We start from the raw sequence: 23,456 nt of genomic DNA on the forward strand, positions 1-23,456 counted from the left end.
TGCTGCTTGAGAAACTGTAGCTGTCACTATCATCTTTCAGATTTTTCTGATAACATAACTTTTCTCTGAAGACAATGTTCAATAGATATAGTATAGTTTGTTTTACCTAAAAGGGGGAGGGGCAACTCCAGTGAAGTAGTATTGCACTTCCATTAACTTAAAATACCCTGCATTTCCCATAATGCAACAAATAGCATCTTTTCATTGCTTGGTTAATGCACACGCCTGTCAAACTCCACTGTCCCAGTTTGTAATGCAGACATTGTGTTATACATTTGGAGTCTCCAAGCCCAAGCTGAGATATTATTGTCTCAGACTTGACAAGGCTCCTCCAGAGCCTCAGAAGACATTATAAAATGGTTTTCAAAATCGGTCGAGTGCCCCCTTAAAATCAATGTTTTCAGTCAATTTTTCTTTCATGTCAGGTCTTTTATGAAGCACTTTGTATCACTGTTTTGAAATGTCATATATAGTCGTTATGATTAATATTATTATTACAAAATAACACATTATTTCAGATTATTTATGTAAAGTATTTCCATTTTTTAAAAAGGTTTAGTAGCTTGAAGAAATACTTCCTCTATACACTGAAAGATAGACTAGTTCTGGCTTTACACTGTGTGCCGAAGGAAAATGTTACCGACGAGAAGGCTTAGATTGTATTTAAAGCAGTTAGTTGATTGTAAGATACATTTGGCATCTACTCAGATTGATGGCTGTACTAGAAAGGATGCAAAATCATAACGGTAACCACCTTTTGTCAGTGAAAAGAGTTTTGCAGTGAGAATATGTTACTAACTGATTTAATCAGAATCAAATAGTAATATAGGTCTTTGCTTGGGCCCTTCTTCTGAGGACCATAGACTGATCAACTGATTTAACAACATGCGTGTTGCTTGTCACAGGTCACCATGAGGGGGTATTGTGCTTGTTAAAGCCTTTTCTAAATTTTGTCTGCAGCCACTGAAGTGAGAAGCAAGTGTGCTGCTTGTAGCGGGTAGAATCATGAATCCATCTTCATCCCCAGTGCTTTACGCATCTCTTCTCATTTTTCCTATTAAATAAAGAAACTCATTAGGTACAGTCTTGCCATTGTTGTGGCACTGGCTTATATTTCAGTCATTATGTGCAGACAATTCACTGCACACGTTGGTCCTCACGCTAAACTGATTGTCAAGTTCTGGTACAGGCAAAGTTTGAATATGTGCAAAGTTGTTTTTTTAAGAACGCTGGGAGATGAAGCCTCCAGTGGTCCTGCTGGATCCACTGCAGAGCTTCTCTTCAGGGTTTTTTTTGTAGGATTTGAATCTTCTTACACTTGAGTGACCTTCAGGAACTCTGGTCACTTTGGTATTCGCAGTCAGGATCCTGGATGGCCGTACCCCTGGTTGATAGACGGAAGGGAGAGAAAACAGATGAAATAACTACTTACTCTGTTTACAGCTTAATTAAGTTTAAAGGAATAGTTTGACATTTTGAAAAAATTAGTTTATTTTCTTTCTTTACGAGAGTTAGATGAGAAGATCACCCTCCAAAATACTACTCTCATGTCTGTAACAGCTTCGCAGAACGACTGGAAACGGGTAAAAAAACGGCCAGTGGTGCCGCCTGGCCATTCTGCTCTGAAGATTTTTTGTTCTCTAGCCCTGAATAATTCTCCACCGAGTGATTAATTGTCACTAAAGAAGACAGCAGTGTTGTAATTTTGTATCTTCAATAAACAGAATGGAGGCAAGACGAGACAATTTAGTGATGGTTTACAGGAAAATATGCGGAAATACTTATTGGGCGACAGGTCTGTCAATCGCTAGCTAGTGCATCTTACACAGTCAGTCGTTGATATGAAGATTGTTTTACTGGTTAAAAGAAGGGAAGCAGTGGCATAAACTCATGCTGAGCCAGGACAAGAAAGTGTGTAAATGTCTGTAGAGTTCCAAGTTACGTGAACATATAAGCATGAGTTATATAAGTTACAGCTAACTACTAGGCACACCAGGACTAACTGACTTTTGACTTCTTTTTTGTTTATATTAAGACAAGAATAACTCACCTATTCACATTAGCCGAATTTACAAGAGGCGACAAATAATTAAGAGTTTGTTGTAAACAGCGTTTTATAAAGTTTCCCCTAAACTCAACAACTCACAAAACTCCGCATTATTTTAAGGGAGTTTGGTACTTTCTCTCTGGGTGTATTGTTGTTACTGTACTCTTTAGAATGTGCCCCAAACACATCGAATCAACTGCATAGCAATAATGATAATAATAAAAATATGAATAATAATAATAAAGTAAAGTACCAATTAAACACTGGTGCCATCAGTTTGAGAATTCTCAGCTGACCTGCAGCTCTCCATTTTGCCCAGAGCAATTGTCTTAACATCACTATTAAATTAAATGTAATGGCTGCAGTAGTCATATAATATAATTGAATTGAATTTAGGCAGTAGTGTCCGGGCAGAACAGCAGGGACCACTGAAAAAAAATGTGGACCTCAGCGCCGGATGGTCTGGGCTTAGTCAATCAGTGGAAACCTCAGGAAATCACTGCTCCTGTGTCCAGTCTTTGTGCTAAGCTAAGCTAACCGTCCGCAACGTTCCAACTACATATTTAACATACAGACACGAGACTTGTATTGATCTTCTCATTCAAGTCTTGGCAAGAGAGCAAATTATACGTATTTCCTAAAATGCTGAATTTTTCCTTTAAATCTTAATCTGGTTTTTCTGTCCACACTCACTTAGGATTAGGAGAGTTTTGTTTATTACTCTTAAGGACAAGCATTTCTCAACACTTACTTTCACTGTGAATCCATTAACTGAAACACTCAAAGACCATGAGTGTTGCTTTTACAGCTGTGACTATAGTTTGAGCCAAAGAGGACGGCTTGCAAACTAATCCTGCTTTACTACACTCTAAATTGGGCTGCAGAGCTGGGCTCTATTCTCATCACGCATTCCTATTTGTTTGTAATTGTTTTTACAACAGACTTCTTAATCTCACAGCAGGCCCAGTGGAGTACATTCCTTTTTTTTCTGACGACAGCAAATGTTTATTTCGGCGTGAAAGCGACACACACACACACACACATACAGCTTCTTCACCTGCGTCACATTCCAGCCCACATGGTGCATTCACGACACTGAGCCCTGCAGAATTACTATGATGCGCTGGTGAATCACAGTCAAGGTTTTCTGACGATGGATGCGTTCTGTGGTATAATGATAATAATCTTTTCGTGGTATATAATCAGGTTCAGTGCTGAAGACTTGGTATTCCTTCAGACCTAGATTAACCTCTGCACATAAATTTAAGCTCCATCAAGCCCTTGATTTTGAGGATGAGCACTGTATTTTCCCCCTCCGCGTGCAGAATAAATGGTGAAATGTTTTTTTTCCAGATGTGACAAACGTACTTTTGAAAGATGGGAATAGGTGAAGTGTATGACAGCTGCAAACTTTTCCCCTGCACTGGCTTTGGCAAATGCGCTGAATGTGATGTAAGAATGATGCAAGCTGTTTGAGGACATGACTGGTTTAGCAAATAGGAACGATAAAAGATGTAGACACAGGCACAAACCTGGTCTGTGAGGATTCGAGGCTTAATATCAGGAATGGCACCCACTCTCAGCTCATCTTCCACAGCCATGAGTCTGACAACAGGGAAATAGAAACAAACATACCGGTTGATAAAAATAGAGTTATGAATCCGGTGTTCTTCAAATTTACTGAAGGACTATGTGGCCATATGATGATATTAAGGTCTTGACATTTTTCTGGGTGCATTCAGCCATCCTCGGAGCTTCCTGAAGCTGAATCGGAACTGTGGTCAGAATAATTTAGGCAGTTCAAATTCAGCTGTTCAGATACACATCTTGTGAAATGAGTGCGTGCAGGATAGAACTGGTTCTCAATTGACTTATCTGGTTAAATAAAAAGGTAAAAAATAAAATAAAATAGTTCAGTGTGCACCCATCTGCTGTATCTGTACTCGGAGGAAACTGTTTAATTCAACTCAAGGAGGTTTTCTACCAAATGAGATGAGATGTGAGCGCTGTATACTCAACTTATACAAAACTTTGGCTTTCAGAAATAAATTGAATGTTGTGCACAAAGCATTTCATTGGATAGGGATCCGACTTTGTTCCATGAAACATTTCCTTCAAGTACGTGTAGCTACAGTCAGATATAGCCTGTTTCTTTCTTCTGTCCTTTTAATCAAGTTGTTGAAATAAAATGAAAACCAACCTCGTGAAGTGTTTCATATTAAAGTATGAGCCTAATGGGTATGATTTTCAGTATCAGTTGTGATATTTAAATGAGCTACATTTAAAGGAATAGTTCTACATTTTGGGAAATACACATATTTGCTTTCTCTCTGAGAGCTGGATGAGACGATCGATACCACTCTTGCCTGTGCGTTAAAGGTACCCTGTGGAGCTTTTGACCAGTACTACCAGTGCTAGGGAAAAATGAGTGAGTCCTTTGTGTGTCACAATTTAGAGCTCTACAGGGTTAGTTAGTAATGTGGTGAAACGTTTCAGAAAATGCAAATCAAAGTGCGTTTCCATTCACTACTGTAATGCGGGCACCAGTCAAACCTCAAACGATAGAAAACAATGTAGAAAATATGGTATTTATGTTTGTTTCATGTATTAATTTGAGGAACGTTACTTTCTCGTCATAGCGCCACACATGTTTTGGTCTGGCGCCATTTTTCATCTCTTCAGTGGAGCGGAATCTTCAGTGGACGCCTAAAGCCATGCGCATCATGATTTATGTGCCAAGTCTGTTTCCATTGCACTATGTTGCACTTTGCAACTATATGCCAAATATTCCTCATCTAAGTGTAAGACGTTGTTTTTTTTTGCGGTATTTACATTTTTTTCAAAATGTTCTGCGTTTCCAAAGATGCGCATAAAAACGGCTGTATATAAATCCACATAAATACCTAAATGCATGGACTTAGATAACACGATGCAAGGTGTTATATATGAATATATACTTCATTTGTTGACGAACACAAACTCCATGACGTACCTTTATGTCTGGAGCTAAAGTCAGAGTAAGATATCAGAGCGGTTTCGTCTCACCTAACATGCAGCAAGTGAGAAAACAAGCGTATTGCCCAAAATGTTGAACTATTTCTTTAAATATGGATACGTATGACATCATGAAAGTTCTATTTGACTGGCAATGTTTACTTTAAAGGCAAAATGAGTAGGATTTTCTTAAAAGACAATGTATAGACTCCTACAAAGGTAATCACTCTCAATCACTTATGACCCACTAGAGGTGTGTGACAGTCTGCAGAGACCCTGCCCCTCTGCATGCATTCTCTCTGTTCTTTTAGTTCTGCTGTGTTCGGGACGTTTCTTGGCGTCAGCCTTTTGGTAACTGTGTGTGTGTAGCCTCCAGCCACGCAGCGCAGGGAATGAGAGCTGGACTCCATAAGAACATAGCGACCAGGTGTCCGATTGGAAGCTACAAAAATGATGGACACAGCACCAAAAAAAACGCAAATATAGCAAGTCCAAACGCCAAGCAGACAAAGCTCAAAGTCAGGTACACCGCTCTTGAATTGCTGCTAAATGTGATCCACCGGGCTGTGTCCTCGGCAACAGCGGTCAGGGGAGCGTGCGCTTCTGGTGACATTGAGCCGGGGAATGTTGTGTTTATAAACTGCAACAAACAAATCCTACTCATTCTGCCATTAATCATATTTTGTGAAGCTCTTAAAGTTAAGAAGAAATTCTTAAAAAGATTTGATACATCTTCCCTCACTAAGCACAGTGTTTGTCTGAGTACTTATACAGCAGACCAATAACGCTAGTCACCACATTTAACCTTGTAGATGTGTTTTGTTGTAGCCCTCAAACATCCACAACTTGCTACACTTCAATCTTTTAACTTTCCTGAAATATATATAGTTTACTGGATTTATGACCTTGGTAGTAATTTGTGTCACTAGAGAGAGCCAGGCAGTAATTGGCACAGCCTTATTTCTGCCAGCTCTAGTTCAAGTTGAACACTAATCACCTGTTGATGATGCCTTTGATTTGAGAGTCCTTCTCCACTTGTTGCTGCTTTAGACGGCGCTCACTGTCGTCCAGGCGGTTCTGATACTGCATTAGGATCTTGCTCGTCTGCTGTTCCTGCGACACGAGTCTGTGCTCATATTCTTCGAGCTTGCGATGAGACATCTTCAGCCGCTCCTTCAAGGCATATATCTCGTCTTCGTACTCTTTTACCTAAAATAAAAATAAAGTCACTTCACCTGTGTCGTCACTCGTATTCAGAAGTCCTCCTGAATGACGAGGGATGTTATCAATATAGACACGGCTCTGTAGCGCGCCTCTCTTTATGTTAAGCTGCAAGTGGGAAAGACCAGACAAACCTGCAGCGGAACTGTGGTTGGCTTAAATATGTAAATTCACATTTGCATGTCTAATAAAGGCAAGAGTGTGGGAGTTGTTCATCATAAAACATGGACAACAGCCACCATTATGCAACTCATGTATGATTTAGTTATACCTCTGATTTATACTTGCAATATGGCAGAAAAGGTTGAAACAGTGTCACCCCGGTGCAGGGGATGTACATGTAGAAATTGCTATTAGAAAAAGCTAATGTTTTTCTCTCAAGGGTTTGGATGATGAGCTACTTCTCAATGTAATGTTATGAGATATTGTCTGTGATTTTTCTGATGTACTGTTTGTTTTGTACTCGTCCCAAATGAATTACACTTGTATATTATTATGTAATCTTTTTATGAAGGATTTCATCTTTATGAGCTTCTTTCCTAATTATATACACACACACACAGACTCTAGAAGACATATTTGTCAAGCTCCAACCAATCCTGAACTACATAATATAAACATGTATCTCGGTATGGCAGCTTTTCTTCATTATGTCTATGTGCATTTAAAAAAATGTTCAAGCCACTCGTTCTATATTAAATTATGTATATGTTTTCATGCTGATATTCCAGGTCTTTGGTGGCATGTTTATGATGTTTATGATTCTTGACTGATTCAGTGACGTTATCGTGTAGTGTGACCTGATTGGTCTACGTGGGCCTACCAACTTATTTAAGACATTCTCTCCCATTGTTTTGTAAAGTAACCTGATGAAGGTCTATGTACTGAAACGTTGTCAATAAATATCTCTGAATACAAGTGAAGGAGTTTTTTGTTATATACTATCATTTTTTTTAGGTCAACTGACCAGATGATACTTTTTATATTTTCAAAACTAATATTTAGTATTCAGAGGAAGCGAGTGAGTCATTAAAAAAGGTAGTAAGATAAATATTGCTGACCCTCTCCAGTCGCGACTCATCCATGCTCTTGGAGTACTCTTTCAGCTGACCCTCACGGTCTGGCCGCAGGCTCTCGATGTCAGCAGAGAGATGTGGCATGTTGGACACCCATGCGACTGTCCGTTCATTGAGGGCTGGGGTGGTCAAGGTCGACTGAGAACCCTGAAACAACAACAACAACAACACACGTCATGCTTTAAACCCATGTCTTCATCTTAGAAATGCCTTGAACACATGTCAATATAATAATATAATAATGTAAAGTGAGACACTGTAGTTGAGACTGTAGTTAGATTGACCTGTTTATTGCCTGGTTTGAGCAGATGCTGCTGTGGCGGCTGCAGTTGTGTCTGTTGAGACTTCTTGGTGCTTTTCGTGGGCGTGTCTGTTGACTCCTCTGCAGCTGCTTGAGGGCCCTGGTTCTCTTTGGCGGAGCTCGTCTGGTATGGGAGTCCGGGAGCTGGACTGTCTGTCACCGACAGCTGCGCTTCTTGTTGATGCTGTTGATGTTGCGGTTGATGCTGCGGATGTTGCTGTTGATGCTGTTGCTGTTGTTGTTGATGCTGTTGCTGTAGTTGTTGTTGCTGTAGTTGTTGTTGCTGTAGTTGTTGTTGCTGTAGTTGTTGTTGTTGCTGTAGTTGTTGCTGTAGTTGTTGTTGCTGTTGCTGTTGCTGTTGTTGCTGTTGTTGTTGTTGTTGATGCTGCTGATGCTGTTGATGTTGCTGTGGCTGCTGAGAATGGCGTGATTTCGGATGACTGCCGCTGAAGTTTGTGTCAGAAGAGTCAAGGAGGAGGTTCCGGCTCTGCGGGCGAACTTTTGGAGGTGTGGCGGTGGCTGGAGTGTTAATAGACCGCTGTGACTTGAGGTGTTGTGGCGCAGCCATGGACGAGTGGCGTATAGGATGAACTGTAGTAGGTGGTGTGGCCAAGGAGCCGGGGGTGCCCGTCCCAGTGCCTGACTGAGATACAACTCCCATCAGGTGTTGTTGCTGAAGAGACTCCTGAGAGGAGACAATAGGGTGACAGAAAAAAAAAATGTCAGAAATATCTAGGAAGGTGGGTGGGTGGATGGGTGGATAGATAACACATTGTTCCGACACACCATCTGTATTAATAAACAGGAGGCCTGTGATGTTTGTTCCATTAAGGCCCACACAGCAGGACAGAAATGGCGCAGGACTACATGACCATATCACTAAACATTATCATTTTGCACAGACTTTTGCACACATCATCAAGTCACAGCCAGAAAGGTCAGTTTATATTAATTAAAAGCTGTTCCCAAAAACAGAAGAATCCTACTGAACATGTGACATTTTATTTTTTGGTTATAATTTGGGCTCCCATGTGTTTTTAAACAAGTTTGAAACAAATTATACATATAATTATTGCATATGTATAAAATTATTTTTCTCAAAAGTTAATCAGCTTTACTGGAAATGTTCAAACTCCAGTATGGACTCTCAAGCTATAAGCTCTAAGTCTGATCTACAGTACACAGAGGGTTAACATATGTATAATACAGACTATTATGAGAAGTATCAACAGTTATGATCTGCCCTGAGTTCAGCAGAGCAGACCAGTGAATGATCCTGCTTCAGTGTGTTGTCTGTAGCATATGAAGTGTCCCTCAAAAGTACCCTTACATGACTGTTAGATTTGCATATTCTGCTGCTCATGAGAGAGACATTCCTATTCTGTTTGGATTCGAGCTTTGTTCTGCAACCTGTCGATAAAGTCTGAACACAGTGAAAACAAAAGTTCCAGCAGGATCCAATGAACTGCAGGGGTGAAACTGAATTACTGCGGACAGTTTCGTTGCTCAATAAAAGGCGTTAAAATTACACTAAGAATAATTGACAAGAGTAAGTATGTTGGGCAATTTGGCTTGAGATAAAAAAAACTGAGAAAATGAATTCCTGGCTGTGACTGTCCTCATCACAACATTTGTAGATCCAGGAGTGATAATGATAATACTGCATGTGTATTGAAATTGAGTGATTGCTAAAATGAAGGACATAAACCAGAAGATCCACTGATTTACGAAACTAGAGGTTCAAGCTTTAAAACCATCAAGTTTTAGCAATTGATTCAACAGAAGTGCCTTATGGTTTTAACGCCTTGAAACTTTATTCTACTCATATATGCGGGATATAAAGTTTAATAAAATCAGGCACGCCATTTTATTAACCTTATTTGTCCACTCAAAATGATAGTAGCTAGCCAGGAGTTTCGAGTGGCTTTAATATACAGAGGTGTTTCTATTAGTTAACCTACCCTTATTGAAATAAATGTGGGAGGACAATACAACAGAACCTGTCAGTATAATGCACTCCAATTAAGTGGCAAATGAGTGTAGACTGTGACAGGTCTGACAGGCAGGCAAGCAAGCAACCACCATGGCACCATCCAGTGGCAAGCAACTAACACATTTAACAGGTGGTCAAGTTTGAAGATTTAAATTATGATCAGACTTATTTTAAACATCACAGACAGATAGAGAGGTAGTTAGAGGTCACACTTAAACCGATACAAGTGAACAATGGAAATGATTATCAGTGAGCATTGAGAATTAAGAAAAAGAGCTAAAACATGCCTTAAAAACACCATTCTGGATATTCAGCTACAGGCGAGAGACGTTCTGTTACAAATTTAACTTCACAATCTATGATGACTGTTTCAGTCACCTCTTTGCCTATAAAATGAGGAGTTATGCAAGATGTGTTTGCATAATTAATAAAACCCTTCATTATAGGTGGTTACAGGTCACATCCATCAATATAATTGTAGACACCAAACAGTTAAGATTTCTTCATACTATGGGAGTCATCTGTACAGACAAAATGGTAAAGTTATATTTATATTTATTGCTTAAGATTTGCAGATTTGTGAAAAATAAGAAGTTAACCCTGTTTAAGCAATACAAAATGTGCACATCATCACAAACTGTCTTTGTGTAAAATGTGTGTGAAGATAAGGGAGAGATTCCTACCTGCACCTGCAGTGACAGTTGGTGCCAGGCGAAGTCATTGCCCTGATTCTGCCGGGTGAAATCATCACTGTAACTGTGCGAGTGGACAATGCTGGGCTGCACCAGACTGCTTTGTGACCGCAGGGCGGACAAGTCCTCACTGCGGGAGAAAGCACTGTTGCCAAAGGCCGGTGCATAGTCGTGGTGGCCATTCTCTGGCTCTGGGGCGAGGAGGAGAGGAGGGGGGTGAGGCTGAGACTGAGCCGGGGAGTTCTGGGCGGCCAGATGGAATAGCGGGTTCTGGAAAGACAGGGGGAAGTGCATGGCCGCTGCCGCCTGCTGCTGCTGTTGAGAGATGGATTCGGTGGGACCCCCGATGTGGCCCATCTGGCTCAGCCTCAAACCAGACCCTGCAGAGCCCGCTGGCATATGCCCTCCCATACGAGGAGGACCACAGAGGTTCCCGAAGCTGTGGCCCAGGCCGGCAATAGAGGCTTGAGAGGAGGTGAGCATGTCTCCCACAGAGTTGAGGTTGGAAATGCTGTTCATGCGGGAATCCTGAAGGTCCATCATGGACACACTTTTATTCACACTATGGACCTGAGAAAAACAATACAAATGTTTTTTGTAGCTGGACTTTGGACTGGATTCTCACAACAAGGAAACTACTGTACTCCATTCTAAAATGTGTATATACTTTGATTTAAAACGCATTTAGCGGTCATAGTTACATTGATGTTTTTAGACTGCTAATTGTGTTTGTATACTTATGCCACACAAACGTTTTACTCCTGTTTTTTTTTTTTATGTTTTTGAAATAAAAAAGTCTTGGCTTGTTTTTCTTTTCTTTTTTTGTTGTGTAGTTGAAAAAGGCTTTGCTTATAACCTGCCTTTCCAAATATTTTACTTAAAAACTAATTCATTTGTCTTACGATTGTAAAAACAGGAATGATTAACGTAATGTTTGGCCTTTAAAGGCCTTTATTTTGTGAAAATCTTACATTGCAACCAAATTCTATGTTATTAAATCAAAAGTCTTGAGATTTGAAAATGTTCAATTATAATCCACTCTCAAAAGAAATTAAAAGAAGAAGTTATTAAAAATCCCCAAAACTGTCATTATTACTGACAAACAAAGAAAGCAATCAAGCCTAAGTGCTCACCTCATTTTAATAACAGTGTGATACCTGCCCTTGACATTGTACCTTTGGATCAGGTTCAGTGATGTCCGAGCTGCTTGTGCAGTATGCGGGGCTGGATCGAGCCAGCGGCGGGCGGGTCACGTAGAACACTTCCCTCGACGAGCGGAGGTCTCGTTCCGCATGACGCCTCATGTTCAGGTTAGAGGAGAGGGATTCTACAGCTGAGACTCCGGTCGTAGGGGATGGCAGGCGAGAGATGTCTATCGAACTGCAGATACACAACAGAGACACATGTTGCAAATGGCTCTGTCTCATAGATAATTTATACTTGATTCTATTTAGCATTATCCCATTAAATGTGAAACAGCATGGGCCGCTTGTGGGCAGTTTAATCAAAGAGTGGCTTTTGTAGAATAATCTTCAGAGACCTGAAAGGATAAAGTAGTATTTCACAAGAAAAATCTGAAACACAAACATATTATTCTATATTAGAATGTGTTTTTTTCTCATTTAAAAAATGATCATAATCCATTATATTAATCTGGGTCTGACCCTTGAGTGCATTTTCTGACCACGTAATATTTATGTGAAACAGGTCATTAGCTGTAGCTGTAGATTGTTAATTGTTTGAAGCTGTAAATAAATGTTCAAATAAAATTTAAAAAAAAGAATTGGTTAGTTTGGTAGCTAAGGATGAACAGGGGAAAATATATAGATAAATGAATAACTTACAACGGTAGCATCATTCCTTTGCTATTCTCATTTCATAATGAAACATGAAGAAACCAAAGAATTCTGTCAAGAGTATTTGGTCCTATGCACCTGTCTTTAAGATTTTTTTTGTTGTGCAAGAACTAAAGTTGTATTGTGTAATTGTTGCATAATGGCTTGTGTTGAAAGCCAGCGAGAAGGCACTCTTAGAAACAGTTATGCTGTAACGAGAGCAACCGTCTCTTGACAATAGTAGAGTGCCGACATGAATTAAAACACAGAGGAAACAGGTTTGGGGAAGAAAGTCTGGGAACAGATGGTGCTGGCAACTACTGATTGATAAACTACTTAAAAAGCCTGAAGAGGTGCATTAGCATTACGGGCTTTTAGAAATACGCCAGTGTTTTGTTTTGAGCTACTGAATCCTCATTTATTATGTTTTTCTTGTCCTTTATATGTGCTACTGATAATTATACCCATAAACTGTAATGATTCTGTTTATGTCCATTCACATTGTCTTGATAAAGTCACAGCAGGGATCAATGCTCTGTTCAAATGTAAAACCATTAGCATTACCCATAGTCCTCTTTGAGGACATGCAAATCAAATGTCATGTGTAGAAGTGATAAAACCAACAATACATGAGGAAGGAAGCCGTGAGAGAATACCTGTTTAAGTCACGCATCATAAGGCTTTGGAAGTCAGAGGACATTAGACGATTGAAAGATGGGCGCGAGAAGAGTCTGTCCTTCGGTCTGTCCGGCTGGTGATTTGTAGGCATGTGGAGCTGCGGGTTCCTCAGGGCGACGCTGATGTCATTCAGCAGCCTTGGTAGGGGTCCGAGTTTGAGAATGGCATCCTTCAACATGGAAAGGTTTGGAAAAAAAAAATCAAGAAAATCCAATGCTCACATGCCTTCTACCAGGTGTTCCCACCCATCATGATGTAGGTGAAACTGATTACCTCATGTACTGATGACCAACTTCAGTTCAAAGTCATTATCATGTTAACACATGTGTTATAAATATTTAATTTTGGGATAAAGAAAGCGTGGTACTCATTAATGGCATCTAAATGGGTATCGGGAGAGAGACTAGATTATTCAGCATTTTATGCAGCCCAGTAGAAAACGGCACAGTACTTGCCCCAGGTGTTGGAAGCCTCTGCTTTATACAGTATGATTCACTTCTTCATTCATTAAATGAAAATGTCATCCAGAAAACATAGAGATTATCTTTCAAGAAACACAGAATACCGATATTAAAAAGCACATACTTTTAAGACAATTTAGGGCTGAGCATAAAATTTGTATTCCTTTCATTATGTTTCAACTATAGTACAATTTCAATAAATTAACAGTGCATGCACTGTAGTTAAATATTAAAGTACTAATTCCACCACAGTTTTAATGGAGTTCAAATAATATTAATCCTGTCGGACAGATAGAGAACCGCAGATCTTCTCCAGTTGAAGAAAGAAATCACATTGAAATGTTTCATTTAATGTTCTGGCGTGTTATTCCACCTACCTTGCTAAGCTGGCCCATGACTTCCCACAGTAAGCTGTGGAGCATGGACAGTTCTCTTCCGAGGTCAATGTAGCCCTCAAACCCTCCGGCGTTTCCTCCGGCCTCCATGTTGGAAATCTCATAGAGAAACTGCTGCATGGAGCCCCACTCCATCTCCAGAAACTCGTTCATGAAATACATGTATTCCTCCTTGGGTCCAAATCTGCAGAGACAATAACGACAGGATACATGAAGACAGGGGTGAAGATGGAAACGTACTCCAAATTGCACCGTGGAAGGATCTAATATTTACAATTAAGGGGCGTGTAGAAGTTAAGTTGAATAACATCTTGGAAATTGTGTCATATATTATGACTTAAAAAAGGTATGTGGACAGTGATTGCCTTCTTTGTTGTTCTGTACTTCTGATTTCAAAGTTCTGATTCTGATTTTTATAGTGGTTTCTGTTTTTGTAAAGCTTAAGCCTTGTGAATGAGTTGCTTGTATGCTAAGTAAAAAGGGAAATTATTATAAGTTTAAGCTTTTTTTTTTTACTTTATTTTTCATTTAATTTGATACCTTTTTGTTATTCATTCTTTATCATGTGCATTATATTTGGGAAATTGTTAAGAAGGACTGAGTTAGTGAGGACATAAATTACTACTACAACTACATAGGTTATATTATTTGAGGATGTCTGATCATTTGTATCCAATGTTCCTGAAATGTAGAGTCCGTTAAATTACCACTAAACTTTTGACATCTTAATTGTACAGTAAGTGTACCTGCATATTTAAAGGCAGAAGAGTTGTTTTAATATTCAAAGAACTGAAGGTAGGAACAAATGTGTTGCCGCTAAAAGCCTTGGAGCTCAGTGTGGGTGAGTAATAGTTTGTACCCTCGCAGTCAAAACTGCAAGCCTGTATTTTCATAATTGGACTCTGTGTCTGTGTCATGTAACCCACCTCGCACAAGCGTCAGCGTCTAGAAATCTAAGTGAACTGAATCGAATGAATGTCGGTGTAAGAGGACAGGCAATGACAGGGACTCACTTGCTGAAGCTGGCCAGGTTCTGCATCACCTTGGCAATAAGCGTGAGTGTGCGGGACGTGCGCTCAGCGGGGTACTCCTGCATTAGGTTGAACAGGGAGGGGGACATGATGGCTGGGCACATGAAGCGAAGAAATAGGGAGGAGCTGATGAGGCTGTCGGCAAGATCCTCTCTTCCACGCTCAGCACATCTGGCTCTCCACGACGCAAACACTTCCTTCAGCTCTCGGGGAAATATGCTGAAAGAAGAAGATTATTTCATTTCCCCATTGTCGGCGTGAATGGCAAGGTCAAATCTGGAAGCTTGTCCAAAGCCTTCAGGTATTCGGCAAGGTCAGGAAACTAAAACATCTGGAAAATCGGATTTGTGATTGTGTTTCTGAACATGACGTTGATAATATTACTGATTATAGCACTGAAAAAACCCTTTAAATTGTAAATAATCATGTTCAATTTCAGTTATTACCGCTTAAATATGCATAAAGATAGTTTTCATATTGTTCTTACTATGGAGACAAATGGAGGCCATGAGTTGTGTGGCTGGTAAGCAAAAATTGAAAATGTAAAGTTTTGAAACAGAAAGCTAGATCTTAAACGCTGTAACTATACTATAAATGTTTTTCAATTTCATCTCTGGAATGATGAAATCATTATATATACAGAACAGATAACTGTGGGGAAACCAACCAGAGAGAGTTGATGATCTTGCAGAGTAACAGCTCACAACACATTCGAAGGTTAGCTTGATGGTCAGCGAGGACTGACGGCGGGACACGCATGGGATCCACCTCACAGTTCTCCTCAGACTCATATAAGGCTCGAATGAAGTCACCTGTAGGTTGTAGATCACACTGTCCTTATCTTTCCCCAAAAAGCAAACATTTTGCACCACAACATTTCTGCCATAAACTACTGTGACAGATGGATGAGGAAGACACAATTGCACATATGCTGTACCTCTCAAAGTCCCTGAGAATAAAGATGATTATGAGAGTATATGAGAAGATGAGTTAATATGTGAATTACCAATGTGTTAAACAAGGCTGTGTGGAGGAAATTAATATTTGAACTTAGAAATATAAATGTAAAATATACAGGATTTGTAATAAATGGGATAAAACATGAAAAATGACTGGTACATCTCTTCCTTTGTATTACGTACAGTATACTGCATTGTGTTTGTGTACATCAAGAAAAACCTTTAACAGTGAATCCAACTATTCTTACTACTTTTCTTTCATTGTATGAGAGAATAAAAGAAGAAATTAGCAATTATGGTGTGCCACTAAAATGTTATTATTCCTATTTGTTGATGTGACATTTAGACGGGACTTCATAAGACGAGTATTCTTGAAATGCTGCTACCACAAAACATAACAGTAATTTGGAAAATGTCACAAATTAAACACAAATGTAGATCAAACGAGCACAACATTAAACAATGTCATGGTCATTTTCTGCTAAATGACAGATGTTTATGATGGAATTAAGTCTTGTCTGACACACTTTGAACTTAAAATACTCCTTTCATCCGATTACATACACAGTGATATGGAGTTGGGTTAATCTACAGCAGCCTCACCTATAGCATCCTTGAGGTATCTGTGACCTATCAGTTTGAGGTACTCTTCCACAGCCTTCGTAGCTAGCGTGTTCTCACGAAAGATCAAGTGCTCACGGTCCATGAACCGATCCACCTCACACATCGCCATGTCCGACAGGAACTCCTGAGAAGACATTCAATTTCAGTTCAGTAGAAAAGGAACCGACAGATCATACACAGCAATGGTTTATGTAAAAAATAATGGAATCAGGTTACATTTGACGCCTTGTATACCTTTGTCTTCCCTGTGCTTTGCAGGATGTGCACCAGAGCGAACGCCACCTCCTCCTTGCTTTTCACGCTTAACAGCGGCTCCAGAACTGCGCACAGTGTTCTGTAGTTGTTAGTAATGTACTCCGCAAACTCCTTGTACAGCTCCATAGGAAGGATGTTCATAGTCTGGTAACGAGACTTGACACGCAGTGAGGCGTTGATCACTTTGGTACTTCCAACACCACCGCTTTTGTTCAAGACACTGGACTGTATCACCGGGTACCACTGCTCCACAAATTGCCGGCCCGTGATGCTGGAGATGGGGATGCTGACAAGGCCAAGATATGTGCTTTTCTCCTAGATTACCAAGAAAAACAACATTTATTCTAAATATTTGGAGCACAATCAAATGCTTTTTGACTCTGTTAAATCAATACAGAAGACGTTACCTTTCGTCTTTTTTTGTCAGTTTCCTTGTAGAGGTGCAATCGAAGGCTACGAATGGTAGGCAAATTGTTAAATTCAAAATGCTCGCCCCAGAACACGGTGTCGGTCCGGGGTTTGCTGGTGGTGCGTGCGTACAGCATGTCATCCAGACACAGTTCACAATAGTAGCGTTTCTTAGCCGGAAGGTCTCGAGCTTCAATGATCCACAACTTGAGCACATTCTCAACCCGTCTGCTGTTGTCCTGGGAGGGAAACGAGGAGTTCTGTTACTGCATTACAACAGTCCTTATTAACATCTGTCCTTAATATTACACTTTGGATCTGGTCATTTTGACATTTCAAGGCAATTTAAAATGAAAAAAATCTATTGCATCTACCTTGTTAGGTTTGACAGCTCGTTGCAGATTTTCAATCCACTTGTCTCTTTCAGAAGCAGAACGGCAGGCAAAACATTTTGTCCCTGAATTGGTGGTCACCTTCAGACAAAAACAACGTCTTATTATATTCATTATTGTAAAATATCTCATTTTGGCTTCAACGGATAATAACCTTCCCGATTGATTGTTTTTCCCCCATTAATCAGTTGGTTTAAAAAATGTGTTATAGACTAGCTAACGTCTTTAAATTGTCCATAACTCTAGAATTATTAATTTACAGTCAATAAAACACTATTTATCACATTTCGTAGAGAGCTGAGAAGTGGCTTTATAGTTCAACCTGATTTGTCATCTTTACATACTAAGAACATTTTTCAACTCAGTTGGTTGGTTATTAAATAAGTCTACAATTAGTTTAAAAACATAAGTCCACTAGAAAGCAGGTAAAGCCAGGAAGAAGGAAATGGTTATACAACACACCTCAAAGCAGTACTCTTGTCCTAAAATGCTCGAGTGGACAGGTTTGATTATGGCATCTTCATCCAAAACTAGGTCCAAAGCCTCCGCAGCACTGCTAGGAGAAAGTAGGGATTCGTGGGAGTGGGATTCTTTGAAGCTCTGCATCAAGCGTGTCCTGGTGAGAGAAGAATTCAGATTTGATTATATATCATCATCATATCATATGTTATGGTCTTTAGATTAACAATCCAGAAAGGGTTTTATACAACAAAAATGAGTCACTGCAGCTCAGAAGTTGTCCTTCCTGCAATTTCAATATAATTTTTGAGTTCTGATCCTTTTAAAATGAGTTTATGGAAAAGCTAAGACCACCAGGTTTTCAGTTCTGGTGTTTGTTTTCTATTGACTCAACTCAAGTGACTCATAATGCATGTTTGGGAAATTGGCCCACAGCATCTCAGTTTGTGGTGTTGTCTGGAAATACAAATTTTAAATTTTCTACAACAGCACGAGAATTAAAAAAAATGCTAATTTAAATGTAATGTTGGTATTGACTACTGTGTAAATGGAAATGAATGGAAGCTGTTCCATGTGGCTAAGTCTGCAGAAATACTGTAATGCAGTTATAAAAAGGCGCAGTTGATTAGACCTGATCGCTGGGTAACCTTTAGAAGAGGGCAGCTCTATCAGGAAAAAGAAAAGCGGTAGTGGAAGCAAAAAGGTGAGCAAACTGTGTCTCTCAGGCGAAGCAATGTCAGTGGGGCCAATTAAAAAAAAAAAAAAAATGTAGTGAAGAAAGCACTTTATTCTGAGCGTAAAATGAAAAGATTGATTATGATTTTGCTAGTGTCAGCTGTGAAGCTAGAGCCGGCAGGTGATTGGCTTAGCTTAGCATAAAGGCTGGAAACAGGGGCAGCTAACCTAGTTTGTCCAAAAATGATTCCTTTAACATTTTCTGAAACTATCTTTAAATGAGAATAAGCTGAAAACGTGGAGTTTATCTACACTGAAAAGCTGGAGAGCTAGGGAAAGTTAAAGCAATAGCTCAACATTTTAGGATGATTTCTTAGGATTGATTTTCTAAGAGAGTTGGACGAGAAACCACTCTCATATTTGCCCCCTACAACAAGCAGCCATTTAGCGTAGCTTAGCATAAAGACTAGAAACAGGGAAACTATGGTAACAAAATCTGCCCACCAACACCTAATGTTAACATGTTAGATTTGTTTATTCCATACAAAAACCTGTGTGTAAAAACAAGCTGTGGTTTTACTAGTTTTTAAACTTAAGAGATGTTGGTAAGGCAGATATTATTCCTTTTGAACAGAACCAGGCTAGCGGTTCATGTTTACCGTGTTTCCAGTCTTTATGCTAAGCTAAGCTAAACTGACTGCTGGCTGTTTTTTTCATACATACATGACAGTGTTGTCAATATTCTCATCTCAGCAAAAAAGTGAAGAAGTGTATCTCCCTCTTCACTGGACAGAGCCAGTCTTAGCTGTTTCTCCCCGTACTCCAATGTGGAGTGTATCTGTACTGAGAAGCTGGAGCTAGTATGCTGCATTATTAACACTGGCTTTGAACATGGAGTGAAACGGAAGGAAAAGAAAAAGCAGAGGCTTTGAAGAAACACCTAATAATTATGCAGCAAATGAGGAGCACTAATTTAAGCCCAGATTTAATGTTGGTCAGAGGTGCAGTGAATCGTCTTGTTTGAGGAGCAGTGCCATCGCAGAATGCAGTATATGAGAAAGGCTTTCTTAAACCAACTTGGCAGCAGAGGTAGAGCAGCTGCGTTGGAAAGCTAGTGTGTGAAGTTGGACGCCGAGGGTATATAGCAAAGTCTACTTAACACTATGAGTGGATTAAGAGTGTGGGCAGAACTGAAACCGGGCTGTGAAGGCAGCTGTCTGAGGCAGTGGTCGGAGCTGGTTAACGGCCGTTGTTAGAGGGGGAAAGTCCCTTTATCCCCACCACCTTCTTAAGTGCTGCCTCCACAGAATACATTTCTAATAGGGTGATTCATTTTATCATTTGAACTGGGCTTCTGCATTGGAAACTCACCTTGCATTTTCCTAAAAGATATTTTTACATCCTGTGCTAAACAACACATTTTACATCTCTGAGTATGGACATCCACACCTGCCCTGAAAATGCCTATTATGCATCTCCTGTGGCGGGAGGAAAGTGTACTGTCAGCATTACATTTTGACTTTCTGCCTCTCCCGCTCTACATCTTTACATTTCCCATATGTGCGTCGTGACTGGATTGTGTGTACTGCATAAAATTTTTGGTCACAGTGCAGGCCCGAACCCTCCGGGATGTGACCTCAAGTCAGAGGTCAAGACAGAGCTGTCATGTCAGCCTCCAGAGTTACAAGCTACTGCATCCTGACGATTGGAAAACAGAAATCAAACTGATTAATGCAGGCCTGATGTACTTCTAACCATGTTACTTGAATGTCCAACAGATCTTGAGAATAAGATATTTTTCCAACAGTTTTTATGTTTTTTCCCTTTTATGCACTGATGAGAAGAGGAACACCTGCATGAACCACAAATACATTTAAATAAGACAAGGTTTATATATATATATATATATATATATATATATATATATATATATATATATATATATCAAAAGGCTGATAGGCTTCATGATGACAGATGTAATTAACCCTCCAACCTACCCAGGGTAGCCGACGGCTCTAGAAAAAGCTCAGTCAATCTGTCAATGTATAACTACATGCAATGTCCTTCATTCTGCAGGGTTTCGCTTTTGTTAGAGTGGTTCATAAGAAGCCACACTTCAAGTTATGAGTGTCGGGCAGCATCGTAAAAAATATGATGCAAACATAATTTTCATGAACATTTCCTTTCGTAACAATGGCCACATTCTACTTCAATGCAGTGCACTGTAATTAATTACACACACTATAGTACAGCACTATGATAATATCACACAATCAGCTTGTCCTGGTAATAAGAGGCAACTTTAAAGCTTGGTATAGAGGTTAGCAATGTTTAAAAAAAAAAAAAATGTAGTCTTCAGCAGCTAAAGTGAGAGGTTTCCATGTAGAAGCAATTCTAGTAGGTAGTCACACCTAACCCACTAAAGTAACACTCAATACACAAAGCGGCACGTCAAACATCCAAGAAAGAACAGCTTTGATTGTTGATGGTTAAGTAGCACCCAAACCTTAAAGCAACTCTTGATCTAAGTGCATAAAAATACTTATTTAAGTTATACATACTGTGTGTAGTCGTCTTTGTGATGATTGTGGGGCAGAATTGTGGCTCAGTTTTTAACACTATCACCTCACAGTAAAAAAAAGGGACATCCTAGTGGTTAAAACACATACAGCCACAGTATTCCTCTGTGTCACACCCTTCTTTTTCTCCTTCATGTGAGGCTCTACACTATCAAATAAAGGCAAAAATAGGAAAATGTCTCCGGTTCTCTCTGCATGGAGTTACAGTACGCTCCTTGGCTTTGTGTGGGTTTTCACCGGGTGCTCCAGCTTCCTCCCACAGTCCAAGAATATGATCCCGAGGAACACAGTATCCGTGCTGCAATTACTTTTTCTTTTTCTTTTTTGCACGATCACATCGTTATGGCATGATCCTGACTCAACACAGAAGGTAACATACATGTAACAGTCGTGCATGAAGTCTGCTGGTTATAGATAATGGCTTTATCAGAAATCTACATATTTTAACAGATCTTGCTAATGACATGACGTTTTGGTGGAGAGGATAATTAATTTGCAATAACAAGGAAACACTTTATGCTAACGTTACAGCACATCTATATCAAGTGAATTGTGAACAGTAAATTACTTGTCAGACTTGTGATAAACTGGGAGACCTGTCCACTGCATTTTCCTGACTTTCGCAGGCTACGACCCCCATGTGACACTGAATTAGATAACAGTTGGTTTTACCTTGAATTGTACCATGCTCCATACAGTAAAGGTAACTTGCCTCTCTTGGTCAGCACTTCGAAACCGGGGCAAAATCATTTGTCTGAAGCTGCTGGTCCGGTCCAGTTTGGGCTGACTTTTGGCCCTCTTGATGGAGCCCTTCAGCTTTCGATTGAGAAAACTCTGAAGTTTCAATAGGGTAAAATAGAAAATAATATAGTGTAAAAACACTGACCCAACAAAAGAATATCCACAATGTAATAGCAGGATTAGCTAGAAACGTAATGTATGGAAAGCACCTATAAAAGTGTGGACTCTCCCCTCAAGCATCCCATTCGCTTTACATCCCCAGAGGGAATTTACTAAATCAGACTGGGCCCAAAAAAAGCTTGTGTGTACGTGTTTTCTATGTGAGCAGAAAGCTTCTATAGCATCAGGAGAGTGTGACCGACATTGCTGTACTCACCGGCTGTCTGAAGGGCTGTGGGGTGGCATTGGGAGGGGTCTCCATGCTTGACTGTCTTACAGAGGCAAAACTTGCCCTGCGGGATTGGTCTTTGAGAAGAAGAAAAAATAGATAAATAAATCAGAACATAGACATGAAATATTTATACTTAGTCAACAAATGCAGGTGTTCAACATAAAAGCACAAGTTCCTAAACGTGGGCTATTATTCTAATGAATATGAAATGTTTTTTTTGTTTTTCTACTGGGTCTGAATTCAGGCAGAACATCAAAACACATTATGCGACATTAAAGATGATTAGGATATTAGGATTTTGATGATGAACTGTGCAAACTCAGTGCAAACCCCGTCTGTGAGTCAGACTACTGACTGCCGAGTTGAGGCCATCTAAATGCATCATGTTGCTGTAGGGCTGTTGCTGAGTCAATTTCCATCAAATTTTGCCCAGACAGGGTTTTGTTCTGTGCGTGTGTCGTCTAAATTAGGCAGCAATTACACAATTTAGTGTCAAATGCGTCACACTTACTTTGGCAGCCAATAACAGGAAAATGGTATGAAATCAGAAAACACAATCACTTTTTGAGCTCATCCAAATATTTGTTGACCAGATTTGGTGAAGAAAGGATAAATTATGGAAGAAACGTGTTTCGATGTTAGAACAAAATGTCCCTTGAAGTGGGTCACAAAAGGAACAAAAAGTATTAGAACAATATTGCAGCTTAACAGCTTAACGAATAATCTCATTATATTAATGAATCATGATATACTAACTTGAATTGTTATATTCTTTTCCTCGTAAACTATCTGATATTTATTGATGGTACAGTTACATTAACACTTAAATGTACCATTTTTTTGCACCCTTTAAGAGGTCTTAACCCACTTAACTCAATTTCCAATCATTTAAAATTGTTATTGCATGTTGAAAAGTTATTACACTATCTTATTCATAGCGTGCGTCTTTACCTTGCAGCTTCTTTGGTCACATACAGAAAGAGAAATAGCAAAACTGACAAACGCATAATATTCACAAATAAGCTATCATCACACCAAAAATGCAGAATAGGAGGTGCGAATGAAGCTCACCAACAAGGACAGACAGCTACAGCCTCCAAAAAACACACAAAGAACAACACCGTGACAGTTAGAGAGGCTTTTCATCACTCCTCCATTGGAAAGCTTCCTGTATCCAAAGCCAGTGCAAAAAGACGAACCTGATGTGAGAACAACATTGGACCCCTAGTGGGAAAAAGTAACAATGAGT

The 23,456-nt window shown here is 39.6% G+C and overlaps 1 protein-coding gene across 1 annotated transcript in view; it reads right to left on the bottom strand.

The window, feature by feature from the left end:
* Positions 1-1,360: 1,360 nt before the first annotated feature.
* LOC142965443 (ras/Rap GTPase-activating protein SynGAP-like) overlaps positions 1,361-23,456 on the bottom strand; it is a 30,301-nt gene continuing 8,205 nt past the window's right edge. The window contains exons 2-19 of the mRNA XM_076106372.1: positions 22,193-22,281; positions 21,788-21,909; positions 17,825-17,978; positions 17,345-17,443; positions 16,970-17,230; positions 16,542-16,877; positions 16,287-16,431; positions 15,392-15,536; positions 14,707-14,943; positions 13,676-13,877; positions 12,816-13,006; positions 11,500-11,704; positions 10,316-10,894; positions 7,623-8,324; positions 7,324-7,485; positions 6,039-6,250; positions 3,581-3,652; positions 1,361-1,397 (exon numbers count right to left, since the gene is read on the bottom strand). Coding sequence (XP_075962487.1) covers positions 1,361-1,397; positions 3,581-3,652; positions 6,039-6,250; positions 7,324-7,485; positions 7,623-8,324; positions 10,316-10,894; positions 11,500-11,704; positions 12,816-13,006; positions 13,676-13,877; positions 14,707-14,943; positions 15,392-15,536; positions 16,287-16,431; positions 16,542-16,877; positions 16,970-17,230; positions 17,345-17,443; positions 17,825-17,978; positions 21,788-21,909; positions 22,193-22,281 — 3,950 coding nt within the window. The remainder of the gene's footprint in view (positions 1,398-3,580; positions 3,653-6,038; positions 6,251-7,323; positions 7,486-7,622; positions 8,325-10,315; positions 10,895-11,499; positions 11,705-12,815; positions 13,007-13,675; positions 13,878-14,706; positions 14,944-15,391; positions 15,537-16,286; positions 16,432-16,541; positions 16,878-16,969; positions 17,231-17,344; positions 17,444-17,824; positions 17,979-21,787; positions 21,910-22,192; positions 22,282-23,456) is intronic.

This window comes from Anarhichas minor, unplaced genomic scaffold, assembly GCF_050575085.1.
Source record: "Anarhichas minor isolate MPS153535 unplaced genomic scaffold, ASM5057508v1 ptg000033l, whole genome shotgun sequence".
Taxonomy (NCBI): domain Eukaryota; kingdom Metazoa; phylum Chordata; class Actinopteri; order Perciformes; family Anarhichadidae; genus Anarhichas; species Anarhichas minor.